Genomic DNA, 15,548 nt, shown 5'->3' on the forward strand with positions numbered 1-15,548 from the left:
TTGAACTCTTTACCTCAATCTTTTGAAATAGCACAATTTTATGCTTCATATAAAACTTGGGCGGGGGACGTTGGTAACTTTGTTACAAATTCTTTTTCTTGCTTTAAATAACGTGGTTGAAGTCTCAGCACAAAACAATGCCTCATTACTCTCTTAAATGTTATATAAATGAATTAAATGGCCGCCATTTAAATACAAGCAAAAAAAAACAACGAAAAAAAAAACGTTTTGTTTCTTCTACATTATTTAAAGGGCCCGGGGGGTTTCATTTTGGGGACACCCCCACTTCAACCGGGAAAAAAACACTTTTATTTTTTGGGTGGGGTTTGTGATTTCCCCTTTATTTATGGGATTTCTTTAAAAAAGATCCTTTCAAACCCCGGGTAACATTTTAAAAAGGAAACGGAATTAAGCTAAGTTTCTTTGGAGAGGAAAGTAACAGTTCCCATATGTAGGGAATTTTTGTTTTAGTGGGAGGTTTGTTTTTTAAAATGATTAGCGGAAAAAATTCTTGCCTCTTACAAGGGAAACACTTTCTTTATTATTTTATGATTTTTTTTTGTACCCCATTATGTTAATGTAAAGAAATTTCAAAAATTTTTTTAAACTAATCACTTTTTTGGAGTTAAAACCCCAATGGTGAAAATATCGAGAAACTGGTTTTCCCGCCCCGAGGTTTTGGGTTTGAACCATGATCCCTGGGTTTCCATTATTTCCCCGGGTTTGAGGAAGAACTTAACCACTAGGCCACCGCTCCCCTAATTTGAGGAGAAATTTAAAAAATAACCCATAACCTGGACCCTGTAATCAATATTAAAAACAATGTTTCGTTTTGAAAATTTTTTTAAAATCGACCCATTTTGTGACTTTGAAGCATATTTAAAACACATTAACCCGCCGGGTTTTTTTGAAACTTTACCCCGTGCTGGTTTAAAAAGTTTTCCTAGTAGACTTTCAAAACCAAGAATTCCCCGGGTTGAGGATAGGCGTTGGGCAAACCCAAAAAATTGTACCATTTTTAAAACAAAATTTTTAGAGGTTCCCGTCTCTAATTGACTAAAAAAGCCTAATTCTAAATTTTGAACTTAAAACCAGCCCAAACCAAAAAATAATTTCTCTTAAAGTTATAAGCTTCCAGGACAAAAGTCGAACTTAAAATAATAACGTTTAAAGTCAGCGCTGTAGCCAGTCCATTCAAAGTCTATTACGTCACGGGTCAACGTAAATCAAAACAATTTTACTAGATAACTCAAATTTGAAACAAAATATTAAAAATCTAGTAAGTCGAAGCTGTTATTATTTTGAAGTTCAAGAAACAGAAAAATATCCACTTCAATTTCAAAAGTGTATTTTTATTGTAATACTTCTTTCGCTGGCCAGATCAAAACCGATCAAATCTTTCAAGGGTGTTGACTCTAGGACAGGGACGAATTTAGGGCACCCGACGATATTTTACGTCATAATTATGGCGTGTAAGGAGTCGTTTCTTTGTTGTTGTTTTTTTCTTTGTGCGGTGCATATATCACTTGATAGCCCTATTTGTTTAATAAATGAATAGCGTAAAGCGTGTACGAATCTATCATTTATTATTTTAGTGCGTAAAACATGGCCGCCGAGCGGATTTATATGATAATGATTGTGATGGTGAAGTCGATGAGGAATTGTTAGATTCAATAGGTAAATATTCATACGTCCATAATAATGATATACGATCTTTTCATCTAATCACTTGTGTCCCTTTAAATGCTCGAAATGTTGCAAACATTCCTTTTGTTTATACACGTATATATTACTTTACTCAAAGGGATACGGCTCATTGAATGTTCACAAAGGTAGAAAACATTTAACCTAAGTCAGAAATGAATTCTAAGTCCATTCCCATTACACTATATACTAATATATAGTCTATATATTAGTATATAGTGTAATGGGAATGGACTCTGACTTAGGTTAAATGTTTTCTACCATCAAATACATATTTTGTGAACATTCAATGAGCCGTACCCCTTTGACTTTACTTGAATAAATTAGTAAGATGTTGGCATATGCCCATACTGACTTTCAAAATTTGACGAAAAGATATGTTTGCTACACTATCATGGTTTGCATTAAATAGAAATTTAATTATTATTTGAACTTTGGTTGAATGGAAACAGTTGATTATTGATGAGTGAATGTTGCAGAATTGTGCTTTTTGTAAATGCATTTTTGCCTATTGATACATAAATTTTTGATGGAACATTCAAACGTCATGTCAAGTCCATGCAGTCTCGAACACTTTCGTTGATCCGTAGATGGGATGGACGCAACAGATACTCAATAAATTTCATAACAAGACAGAAAAGGCTACAAAAATTAGTTCTGCAATTCCTACTTTTCATATTTTCGCTTTTTACACGAACCCGAAGTTCTGATAATTGACAAATTTCAACAAAAATGAAACAATCGTGTGGTCAATACATTTTTGCATTTTTTAAAACCGAAATTGCCACTATTTTGCTCAAGTAAGTATGTAAACAATAGCCATGCACTTTCTTTGCTACTGGGTTTATTTACTTGTAGTGGATTCTATTAGTCATAAACTTTAAAAAATTTAACATCGGCGTTATCATAGTTGTAAATTTTATGTAATGGTCTTTATTTATGATTGAACCTAGAAAGCATGTATGTCAATATTTTGGTAAATTTTACACAAATAATGACGACAAAGTGGAAAACACCATCTCACGATAAAAACTGCCGAACTAAGGAAGCAAAAGTTGCCAATTGCATTACGAACAAAAACGACTTTCTAAATCACGTTTTCGTTACATAGGGGCATCTTTTTATCGTGTTTATTGTAATCGTAAAGATCAATTGAAAATAGAAAAAAACATACCTATTCTAGACCGGAGACCTTTAAATAATAATGATAATAATAACTTACACATTAAATATATCGTGTTTTTTTTCTCTTATTTGTTTTTTTGTATTTAGCGCATTATTGTATACTTACTTTTCTTTTTCGCGTCTATGCATTGCTGTTTTTTCGCATCATTACTTACACGTAATCTACATTATTTGTTTTCGTTTGAATAATTTAAGATGAATGTTTTATTATATATACATATATGAATGTGTTTCATTAAAAATAAAACACTTGCAATTTTGTATTTTGAGATTCAACTAATCAATGTCTATCTTATTTACAGATAATGATGGCGATGGACTCGTTGACGAGGATGTAAGGGCATTTTTAGTAGGTAAATAATAAGTTTCCTCTTATTCTTTGAATTATCTAAAACGGTAGTTCATAGTACATGTACTTCACGTAATACTTATCTCGAAAAAATACATATAATCATATAAAATCTACTAGTATATATATTCATACATTTTTTTTCCTTCTTTTTTGCAGCGGCGGGTCTTTAAATAATACCATTTGCATGGTGATTGGGTGATATAATCTTATAAAAATGTTTAGAGTTTGGGTCTTCCTAGGCTCCTTGCCACTGGTTCTTGTTGCTGGGTCCTGTGGGGGTTGTGTTCATTGAACGCCGCCTTGTTGATTTTGTTTGACCTCGGTCACAAACTTTGAGTAGTTTAAGGTCATATTTTGTCTAAGCGGTCATTGCCAGAAGAGCGAAATTGTTGTTAACTTTTATTTAAAGAGAGAGAGAGAGAAAGAAATGAGCCGCGTCACGACAAAACCAACATAATGGGTTTGCGACCAGCATGGATCCGCGCAGTCTGATCAGGATCCATGCTGTTCGCTATCAGTTTCTTTACTTGTTATAGGGTCTGTAGGCGAACAGCATGGATCCTGATCAGACTGCGCGGATGCTGGTCGCAAACCCATTATGTTGGTTTTGTCGTGACACGGCTCAAATTTATCTCAATTTGACATCGTATGATACGCATTGTATAATACGCACAGTTGACTGTCGCATTGTAAAATATAAAGCAATATACTTAAAATGTAGTATTTCGTGACGTCATGAATATAAAAATGGGGAATCTATTGTCATTGACCGCATCGTTATCCTGGTTATGATGATGGATATTTTGCTTTCTGGCCCAAAAACGGTCTGTGTATAATCTCAAATGCCACCTTGAGACATCTTATTTCGTCATATCCACCCGTTGGAACGAATTTAACATTGTCGGTTAGACTAAACAAAATTTTAACAATATTATGTCATTGCACATTGCTCAAGAGAATTTGTTTAGTGATTATTTTGCTAATATTTTATTTTGACAACTGTAAAAAATTATATTATATAGAAAAGATAAGTCATAAAATCTTTTGAATTATATAATAAAAGTAATGTTACGACCTTGGCAACGAAATAAATGTTGCTAAATCAACTGAAATGATGATAAAGAAGTGGTAATGTAATGCAAGGTATATTTGCGTAATTGCCGTGTACAAAACGTATAGCATTTACAATGTAGCTATAATAAGTGATTATGTGTGCATTTGATTAATTGATATCATATAGGATATTGTGATGATTGTGATGAGTGCTTGATTGTAGTTAAAAAGTTGCATTGAGCTTAGCCGATGTAAGTTTGCGGAGTACGGAAGTTAGAATGCTGGCAATTTGCAGATGCTATTCAACAGTCGATCCAGGCAGAGTCCAGGCAGAGCCCCAGCAGAGCCCAGGACGATCCAGGCAGAGCCCCGGTAGAACCCCGGTGGATTGAAAACGCCCGAAAATGATAAACATTGATACATAATTTTTATTTAATATAATATCTATTGTTCCAGAATAGTAATTCATGATGATTTTCTGAAAAATTCTTATGCCTTACTGGATAGAAGGGAAATGGGAAGGGTTTACATACAAACAAGTGCAATCATCGCAAATTGTCGTTATTCTTTTAAATGATCCGGGCTTTGCCGGGGCTCTACCGGGATCAACCGTAGCTCTACCTTTATCCTCCGGGGCTCTGCCTGTAGTTAACGGGGATCTGCCGGCATATACCGGGGCTCTACCGTAGCCCTACCGGCTATATCATACCCCGGATCATCCCCGGTTTGTGCCGGCAGAGCTACGGTGCTTCCCCGATATAACCTCGGTCGTTCCCGGCAGAGCTAAGGATGAAGCCGGCAAAGCTATACCTTCCCTGATCATCCCGGACCACCCCGGTGATATTAAATATTTTATTCCATCCGGGGTCGAATGCCGGATGTTCCCGGATCATCCCGGACGTTGCCGGCAGAGTTACGGATGTACTCCGGTTGTTCCCCGGTCGTTCCCGGATCACCCCGGACGTCTACCAGGGCTCTGCCGGGGCTCTACCGGGATGTAAGTGAGACTGTAGCTTTAATGATGAAGTAGTGTTATTGTGTATGTGTAATTAATGTTATATAATGAATTAGTGATTTTTTATGATGTAATGTTATATTACAATGACGTAGATCTATTGTGACACAGCTAAAAGTTATGACATGTACTGATGTAGTTATACTATGTGATACAGTGTTGTAGTGTTATAATATGCTATAATTTATTAAAGAAAGTGAAGCAGTGAAGTGATGTAAAGTTATAATTTTACAATGTAAAATGAACATAAAGCTATGTCAGAGATGGTTTGTCCTACAATGAAGTCATTTTACGTGAATATATTCACAGAATACTCTGGTGCTGTTGCTATTTCTCCTAAAAATTGTTTTGTGTCACCGGAGTCTGGTTTTCCTGACAACAACAGAGTCCAAATAACGGGAGTCGACGGGTACGTACTGTTATTATATCGATTTAAGTAATAATGACTGAGTCCCTATGCTTTAAAAGCTTGAAACGCGGCATATAAAAATCGCACCGTCCGTCTGTCTGTCCGTATGTCACCACTTAGATTCGTGCTGGGCTGTAACTTTGTCCTGCATTAAAGGATTTTAAAATAATTTGGAATAAATATCTACAACATCAAGATGATGTGTCGAGTCCAAGATCAATGTCCCTGTCTCCAATGTCAAGGTGGTAAGTTTGCTATGAATAGCACTTCATTTCACAAGAACAATATTAAGCAATTAGTTACTTTTCTTCTCTTTTCTTTTCACGTTGCCTTTATACTTTTGAAACCTTTTTGGGGGCATTCGTCACTTTTATGTGACAGCTCTTGTTAGAATAAGATTCATGCTTGGACAAAATAACACCAAAGTTTGACTTTGACCTTAAAATGGCATTTACTTTTCAGGCAAAATGAATGAATTTGCTAAAATTGGCCATAACCTGTTACCGGATTATATTCTTTCTTGGGCATATTATTTTTGGTTAATATTTTCAAGTAGGTACAACTGAACTTAACCTTGATGTTTAAGGTAGAAAAATATATTTTTAAAAAAAAATGGCCATTGTTTTTATGCATTAGTATCTGATTACCAAGAATCGGTCTTGAGCTGCCGTCTTTACGCTTTGTCTGTGTCCGCCTTGTCTCTGAGCGGTTGTACCATACAGATGTTACCTGTGATAAAAGTGTGGTGTATGGTATGTGCCCCTCCCCGCTCCTGCCCCAGCCCCCTTTCTTCCAAAGCCCGCTGCAGCTCGGACTCACTCAAACGCCGTCTTATCATGCATGGTCATATCAAGTTGATCAATGTAAAAAACAGTATAACCATAAATTAATCTAACCAGAAATATCGGCGTACAGAACAGAGCATAAGGAAAAATATGTGTCTCTGTTTCCACTAATAACCAAGTGCATGCTTTCCGTTGACCACCTTGCGAGACATATCCCATAAAACCTTTTGCATTTAGGTTAGGGCTATCTAAAATTGCTGAATCCTTTTTATACTTTTTATGATATAGTGAGATACGTTCGGTGCTTAACAAAAATTGAGTTTGTACCTTTTTTACGAAAACAGGAAGTAGACATGTTTATTCACTGTGGACTTTGAAATATGTCGCCAAAAATAAAAAATAGTATTATAACAAAATTGAAATACAGCATGCATTTATGATTTTGAACAATTAACAAATCACCTGCTGAAACCTAGAGTGAATAACCTTTGGTATCGGTATAGAGCCAGACCAGCCTGCACATTCGTGACTTTGGTACATGTTAGTAGCCAAATTTTGGTATTCTGGTATAGAAATCTGCAGTGTTCAAGTTTCAATTCTAAGCAAATCCCATTTCACAAATTCAACATGTAAAAGACAATAGTTTCATTTACCTTCAGATGCGCTGTATCGGGGAGTATATTTGCTATGGCTGGAGAGTTTACGCCCTTTGATTCGGATAAAACAGGCTCGGATATCCAGCCTAAAATACTTCGCAGTGGACTATTCAGTGTTGCTCAGTATGTGGACCACCCTATGCTCTTTTTCAAGTGTGATATTGCAAAATACTGTATCTCAGCGTCCGATACAGACTGCACCACGGTTAGTAATTTGTAGGAGTAACTTACATAATTTATGTAATGCCTGTAATTTTCCATTGTCATTTTTATTAATTTATATATCGAGATTGCATGTCTCTGAATATAATGTATTTGTATTTAGATCTAGATACAGTTATGCAGCCTATTTTCGCAGCTGTACATGTATCTTTTTGCGTTTTGTTTTGGTATACACGTACAAATATATAATTTTATTGTAAACTGATATTTTTGTTTTTGATTTATGTATCTAGCATCTAGCAATTTCTAGCACTTCTGGTTTCTTTTTTATTTATTTGTTTAAAATAGTGTCTTATCATTAGATTTTTGAGGAACTGAGTTAAGTTCAACATTAAAACACATGTATTCTTTAATTAAGATTATGTATTATTAAAGGGTGTAACTAAATCATGCTCTTAATTACATTGTATTCATAGTTACCTACTGTGCTATATTCATGTTTATTCTAATCTTTCTAATGTACTCGTTTGTTACTATACACAAACTTTGTCATAATAAATTGAATTTCTTGTAGGCCATTTGTGACGGTGGCCGGAAGCGAAGACAAGTAAATTCGGAGAATTCCGTTGACAATATAACAACTTCTACTTGGGTGTTCCCCTATGACATATCACCAAGTAAACCAACGATTACAGGTTATTGAATAGTATATTATTATTATAAGTCATTTTATATAAAATCACAAATGAGCAAGTTATTGAAAGAATTTGTTACAAAATTTCATGCGTATCGTATTTTAAACTTGTAATACATACATGTATACAGTAGTTTTTAAAAAATGATCTTTGGTGGAGCTTAATTGGGCCAGACGGATGTCCCATATGTTAGGGAAGGAACCAGCATGTGGTCGAGTAGTCGTCCATTTTGCTAAACACTGCTTCTTTGTAAATTGAGCCTTGAAAATTAAATTGTAAAATGATTTTATGGGCCGGACTTTCTTTATCCCCTTCCAAAAAGCGGGGGGAAATGAAATAAGTTGGCATAAGTGATCACCATCATGAGAAAATATGCAGAGTGCACAAATTGGGTTGCTACCCCAAAGGTCCAGGTCACACTTAAAGGTCACGTGTTAAAATGTCTACATTTTGTGTCCGCTCTATAACATTTAAACCTCTGCAATGTTTTTAAAATAACTTGGCAGAAATGATAACCATTATAACACCATGTGCAGAGCACAATAATCAAGTCACAGCCCTCAAGGTTAGGGTCACACTCAAAGGTCCAATGTTAAAACATCTGCATTTGTATTTTTCATGTCCGTTCTTTAACTTGACAATTGAAGAGTTTTAAAATTACTTGGCACAAATTATCTAGATTGCTACCCACAAAGTACATCCAGGGTGCTACCCCAAGGTCAAGGTCACACTTAAAGGTCGACTGATAAAGTCCGCATTTTCCTTTCCGCTCCTAAACTTTTGAACTACTGAAAAGTTTTTTTAATGACTTTGCACAAATGGTCACCATAATAACATGATGTGTGGGGCGCATATTTCAGGGTACTACCCCCAAGGTTAAGGTCACACATAGAGGTCAAATGATTATGTTAAAGGTCAACAATTATGTGTCCTCTTCGTAACTTTTAACTACTAAAATTTTGCAATTATCTTGTCACAAATGATGACCATCATCACCTACAGAGGGCAACAACTTGGTGGCTACCTCCAAGGTCAAGGTTATAACATAACCAGTAGTCTTGTAATTCTCGTCTGAATGACTTTTAAAATATGGAAACTATAACAAATAGAACATTAGAGTCCCAATCAAAGTATTGTTAGTTTAAAAACAGGACATATCACTAAAGCCCACAGAACAGAAATTTTGCTAAACCAAATATGTAAAAAACACTATGTCTATAAGACCTTGACCTAACAATTCAAATTCAAATAAAATTAGAGGATCTACTTAGGTATCCTTCTGAATATGGAAGATTATTGGTCAATAACTGAAACAGACTTTTGTGATGAGCAAATGTGCTCAAAACATCAAGGTCATGGTTGGTTAGATAGGTCAAGTAGTACTCATTCAAGTCCGCTTCGGAAGGGGATTCAGCTGTCCTTCAGTTTAAAAATAATCATGTTGAGATGTGACTTTTGTAGTTTTTCTGTCAATAGTTCGTATAAAGTTGTTAAAATTTCGTATCTTTATTTCATCTGATCTTTGCAAAATACCACGGAATGTGGCGATATTTACCGAATATTCACGAATGATTTTTATGACAGTATATTATTTTAAAAGTAATGTCTGTATTCACAGAAACCGTGCAGGATCCCTCGAGCTTCAAGACTTGTTTGGACAACACGTACGTGCAGATATCTTACATACTTCTGCTTATTCTAATGTTAATCTCGTTCTTCACGGCGCTGTGTTTCTGCTGCCTCTTCAAACGTAACAGCAGGCGAGAAAAAGAAATCGACAAAAACTTTTACAAGCAGAGAACAAGACCAACGTTTTAATGAGTCTATTGAGGTATATTGCCAACAACAACAACGAAAACAACAACAATCACAGAAAATTTCTTAGAAACAGAGAGATTTTGTTCATTAATGTTCAAAACAAATATATTTATTATAGTAAGTTCGTTGTGAATAATTAAAATATGGTTATGTCGAAGATTCACATGTGATGATGATAATTTCTATATAAACTCAATGGCTACAACAATGGATTTTGACATACATTGACATACTATGTATAGTATGTCTGCGACTTAGAAGGTGCCAAATGTCAATATTCGACAACATTCGTGTGTTGTTTTAGTGCTGTATTTAGTAGTCAATATACAGTTTATTGTTGAAAGCTCAAGTTAAATGTTAACAAGTTAAAGATATGAATTTTGTATTTATTTTATACATATGGTTGAATTCATGGGATTATAATCTGTATCACTCAGTGTATACGTCTTTCACTTTATTATAATGACTACATGTGAGCCGCGTCACGACAAAACCAACATAATGCGTTTGCGACCAGCATGGATCCAGACCAGCCTGCGCATCCGCGCAGTCTGATCAGGATCCATTCTGTTCGCTATCAGTTGCTCTACTTGTAATAGGGTTTGTAAGCGAACTGCATGGATCCTGATCAGACTGCGCGGATGCACAGGCTGGTCTGGATCCATGCTGGTCGCAAACCCATCATGTTGGTTTTGTCGTGACGCGTCTCATATGTTTTTTGATGACCATAACTTAATTTTGTTGTTAAAAACCCATAGAATAACTCATCTTGCTTCATATTTAATCTATTGTTCCCCTCTAAATGAGCAGAAAAAAATGTTACTTTTTTGTTGTTTTTTTAAACATTAAAATCAGTGAATTTGTTTCCATAAAAAAATACCATAAAATATCTAAATTAAAAAAGCATAAAATTATTGTTAAACTGTAAAAAAAAAACTCATAGAATTCTTGTTAAACTTAAAAAAAATCTTTAAATTATTGTTTAAGTTTAACAAAAAAAAACACAAGAAATAACGTTTTGTTTATCTTCAATAAGCATGAAATAACCTCTTTTATTATATAAATGAAATATTGATGAAATAAAATGCGTTTTTTCATTTTTCGTATTTTCACTGTAGAAATTTATTTTTCACTGCAGTCAAACATATTTTTCTTATTTTCACTGATGTCTTGCCGAACTACTTTCTTCTAAATTCAGCCAAAACATAAAATTTAAGGGGGAAAAAAGAAGACAAAAATGTACATACATGTACTAAACAGAAAATTCAAGTTTTTTCCATTAATCTCATGGCTACCGCCGCTCATAAATAATAATAATTGTAATAATAATTATAATGAAAATAATAATAATAGATAAAGTTGTAATGATAATAAAAATAATAATGATAATAAAAACAAAATCTTTATTAAGAGAAGGTAATTAACTTCAGTTGACACAAAAAAGAGAGAACATGTATGCTTATTTCCAGTACGGCCTTTTGATTTAACAATAAAAAGTAAAAGGAAGACTTAGATAATCAAATATACATTTGCATGTTTATTTTATTATTAGTTAGTTTTGTACAAAGTTGGGAACACGCTTTTTTAGTAATAATCTGTTAAGGACATACCGTAATGGAGTAATGGAATTTTACAAAGATTGCCACTTTTTTTCTTTGTCCATTTTAAATTATTTCGTATGTTTAATCTAATTATGATAAGGCCTAAAATAAAATGTTGTTTCCCTCCTGCTACCAACCAACAAAAACCACTGCTTTCCGAAATATTGTATAGACCTTTTTACAACGCGGCCCGCTACTATGAAAAATTCACCGGAACTAGTATTTTCTCGCGCAAATGTTTTGCAAAAGACCTTTTTCCATAGTTACGGATGCGCATTATGCAAAGGGCAAAAAACGCAATAACGAGATTACATTTAATCATACTTAAAGACTTAAATCGACGTGACTTAAAGTTGTGTCACCCATAAAACAGTAATTTTGGGGTGACTTAAAGCGAATTTGTTCACTAAACATAATGGAAATAGCGTTTGTCAATAAGAATCACATTTATAAATCTGTCTCATGTTTTTTGTAATGTTAATATACAAACAGGGATAAATGTTGTATAAAATTTTGAAACTTAGGTTAAGCAGATGCTAAGCATTCACATTTTTTTTGAAATCCATATAACTCAGATATAAGTAAAATTAATGTTCAACAAAAAATATTTTGGACAAAAAACTAGTTCACCTAATTCAAAGACACCTGCAATGCGAATGCATTTTGTTTCGATGTATCTGGAAGATTTTACCTTTAACTTCAATTCAAATTCTGTGATTTTCAGCTATAATTAAATATACCTTTTATTTGTACAGTAGTTTATTATTGGTTGGATATATTATATTTGTTGATAACTGTACTGTTACATGTAGTAGGTTGTTTTAGTTTGTTGATATCTGCTGTTTATAAAATATATTTTAAACGAAATTGTCTTGTCTTTTCATCTAACACTGTATAAAAAATAATCTATCTGAGGCGAGGTATGGAGGTATAAAGGAATAGGTGCGGGAAGGGGCTTGAGCCGATTTCCCCAGTAATGCACTCCGCAAGTATGTGCCATTGATGTCAACGCCTTCAGATGGTCGTGCATTTATACAACTCAAAATTTTGCTAAGGATCACCTTTTTGACATTGCATATTTCAGTCCTATTATCATCATATTAAAATCATATTTCCGCAAACGATACACCTGTACGGGGACCTCATAATCGTGTATTTAAGTTAACGATTTGTACACCTTGCACGATAAGCACATGGAAAAGCATACCCATGGAAATTTGGTGTTTTATGGCCATGTGCTTTCACTTAAAAGTGTACAAGCAGCAAGACGCTCTCGTTTTATTGTAAAACTGTGTTCGAAATTAAAATTTGGCATATCGACATGTTAGTCGTCGTCTTAGAGAAGATGAGATGTTTGAGGCTGGCCGTTCACAAAGGAACGTTGCCCATGTCCTTTGGGTATCCCAGAACGTTGTCTTCAGGATGTGGAACCGATTCCAAATGACTGGAAATGTCTTGCAGAGCCATGCCGGAGCTCGGGAACGTTCACCGTCTCAAGCCCAGGACCGATTTATTGTCCTTCAGGCCTTCCTGCGCCTATTTTCACTTTGGACCCACTTACTGAAAACAAACATAACTGTCTGCGCTGAATCACCTTAATGGGGTGAAATGATAAATGATAATAATAAGTCTTAAACTATCTAAAGTTGTCTTATTTTTCTCCTTTCTCAACTGGGGATTTTATTATAAAGTAACAGCAGGTGGGCAATAATGGTCCTTTATCGCCCTCTGATATCCAGTAATAAATCAAGCTGTTAATAATTCAATACAGAAAAAACAGTTTTTCAAGAGCGTCAAATTCAAGAGCGATTTTTTATACAAAAATTTACGTGATTATAATGTGTCAATGTATAGATGGATCCAAATATATTGGTATTTCTACAATATTTTCATTACTTTTTGACTTAGCACAATGTTGGCATTTTAGCCATATATACGGAACAGACACCTCACCCTAAGACACTATACGTAGGAGTTTAAAAGTCCTACGTACAAACTCCTAATTAGGCTTTTGTATCTCCTACGTAGGAGTTTATTTTTTTTATAGAACATTATGAATTGGCACCAGGACGCTTCCGTAGGATCCAGTTTTTGCTAACAGATGGACGTTCTTCCTGAGATGACGGTATGGCGCGTTACTGGTGTTCAATTTTGAGATCCATATGTAGTTCACCCATTGTCACTTCTATATTTTGTATATTTTAAAAAAATATGTAAACCGTTAGATTTCGTTGCAGTTTGGCTCACAGGTAATTAAGCTAGGAGAGAAAATATAAAATTTAATAAAGTTTCCTTTTAAAAGGAAAGGCTTGCACAGTTGTGCCTTCATCCCAACCCTTTAAAAAAAATTTTTTTTTGGGGGGGGGGGGGTTCAATTTTCTATCACATTTTTTTTTGAATTACGGTATTTGTATATCATAAAGGGTTATTTAGTGGTTTTTTTTTGTTGTGGAAATACGAATATTTTTTGTCAAAACGATTTAGATCTATTCTCTATTGTATAAAACTAATAAAGAAAATGATCAATCGTAAAAATATTAACGTGATACTGAAGTAAAACAAGTGTGCACATCTCATTTCCCCTTTTTCGCAGCGAAATCATTCCTTTGCTTTATAGACAAGTAAATGCACTAAAATACTTCGTTACGTGGTACCAATTAATAAGCATGTATCAACTATGATACATAGATCAGCACGTGGCAAGGTTAATGATATGAATGGGCTATTTTTAGATTACCTCACCAAGAAGTTGAATTGCGTTCAGTAGATCTAAATATAACTCGATCATATAGGTGATTTGGTAAGCAGGACCACCCTTTGAAGACGGAATAATACTACAGTCACCATCCTCTATTGTATAAAACTAATACATACAAAAAACAATTATAAAAGAAACTAACTTTTGCGTCTTGAAAAACAAATGAAACGGAACAATTTCGTTTATAATTTATTACGGTTTAAACCGATAAATCAAGTAAAAATAGAAATCCTATTTATATACACAAACTGGGATTACCGAAGTAACTAAAATAGCTTAGATTTCCGTAATATTACTCCGCAGTATGACGGAATCACCCGAATTGTCACGATTGCAATCGGAACTACATCGGCTATTATCATTAATCCGAAGACTGACGGAAAAGGCCGAAAAGTTGCGATTGGCACGATTGCAGCTGGTTTCCCGTTCAATCATGCACCAACAGATGTAAGCAGGAAACCACCTAACCGGAACAAGTTTTCCAGATAAAATGGCTTGCAGCCGTGGCTGCAAGCCAAAAAGAAGGAAACTTCCCTGTCGCCTGCTTAATGACTTTGGCGCATTTCAAAAATGCTCGCAATGCTATAAATAGAATCGTCTGCTGCTTGAGAATAAAAGTTGTAATCATTTTAGCCAGTTCCGGTGAATATCACATGAGCCAGGTCCATATATCTTGGTATTCACGAGTCGGAAATCCGAGGTTTGAGCTAAAATGACAACATTTGATTCTAGGCTTAACGCCGTCAAAGTACCACAATATTCTCGCGCATACATTTATACCAGTCGGCACATACTGAGATAAAATGAACATTTACTTTGGCAAAATATCAGAATAGTCATAAATGTCATTAACCTTGCAGAAAACAAAAACCGGCAAGAGGACCATCATAGCCCTGGATCGCTCAAATGAGAAACATAGATAAAAAAGGTCAGTTTTTATTTTTCAATGATCAAAAGTCAGTAATCAGGTCAGACTTTGTCGTTTTTTAACCATAGCTGCATAATTTTTACAATACTTGCATTTGTATATGTCTGCTACGAAATGCTTCATAACAAATATCTAACCTCTTGGCATTGTAATTTCACAAATCTGTTTTTGACTTCAAGGCCATTAATTATATTTTTTGTAAAGGTCAACTAGACAATACTACATGCCAAATATCTAAGCTCTTGTCATTGTGGTTTCACAAGCGAATACTTAAGTTTGTGTTCCTTGACAAGTCTTTGTAAACTAAGTGGCCCAAAGGACAGGCCAGTTTTGACTCCAGGGAGCATGGCTTATGATTTTCTTCTAGATTACCAAGAGGTGTTGCTACATGCAAAATATCTCAGCTTTTGGCATTGTACTTTCAGAG

General features: G+C 34.6%; 1 protein-coding gene across 1 annotated transcript; it reads left to right on the plus strand.

Annotated features, from left to right (window-relative positions):
* Positions 1–1,599: 1,599 nt before the first annotated feature.
* Positions 1,600–12,302, plus strand: LOC132747568 (uncharacterized). Its single transcript, XM_060736984.1, has 6 exons — positions 1,600–1,677; positions 3,192–3,242; positions 5,619–5,718; positions 7,163–7,364; positions 7,896–8,016; positions 9,635–12,302. The coding sequence occupies exons 4-6, from the start codon at positions 7,191–7,193 to the stop codon at positions 9,832–9,834; spliced, it is 495 nt and encodes a 164-aa protein (XP_060592967.1). The 5' UTR covers positions 1,600–1,677; positions 3,192–3,242; positions 5,619–5,718; positions 7,163–7,190; the 3' UTR covers positions 9,835–12,302.
* The last annotated feature ends 3,246 nt before the right edge of the window (positions 12,303–15,548 follow it).

Source organism: Ruditapes philippinarum, unplaced genomic scaffold (assembly GCF_026571515.1).
Source record: "Ruditapes philippinarum isolate M1 unplaced genomic scaffold, ASM2657151v2 ctg2624_1_1_1_1, whole genome shotgun sequence".
NCBI lineage: Eukaryota > Metazoa > Mollusca > Bivalvia > Venerida > Veneridae > Ruditapes > Ruditapes philippinarum.

Excerpts from the sequence above, each read along its gene's own strand:
- LOC132747568 (XM_060736984.1), top strand. The coding sequence starts at position 7,191 with ATGGCTGGAGAGTTTACGCCCTTTGATTCGGATAAAACAGGCTCGGAT. Across the intron at positions 7,365-7,895 it reads CCGATACAGACTGCACCACG|GCCATTTGTGACGGTGGCCG; the intron begins GTTAGTAATTTG and ends AATTTCTTGTAG. Across the intron at positions 8,017-9,634 it reads AAGTAAACCAACGATTACAG|AAACCGTGCAGGATCCCTCG; the intron begins GTTATTGAATAG and ends CTGTATTCACAG.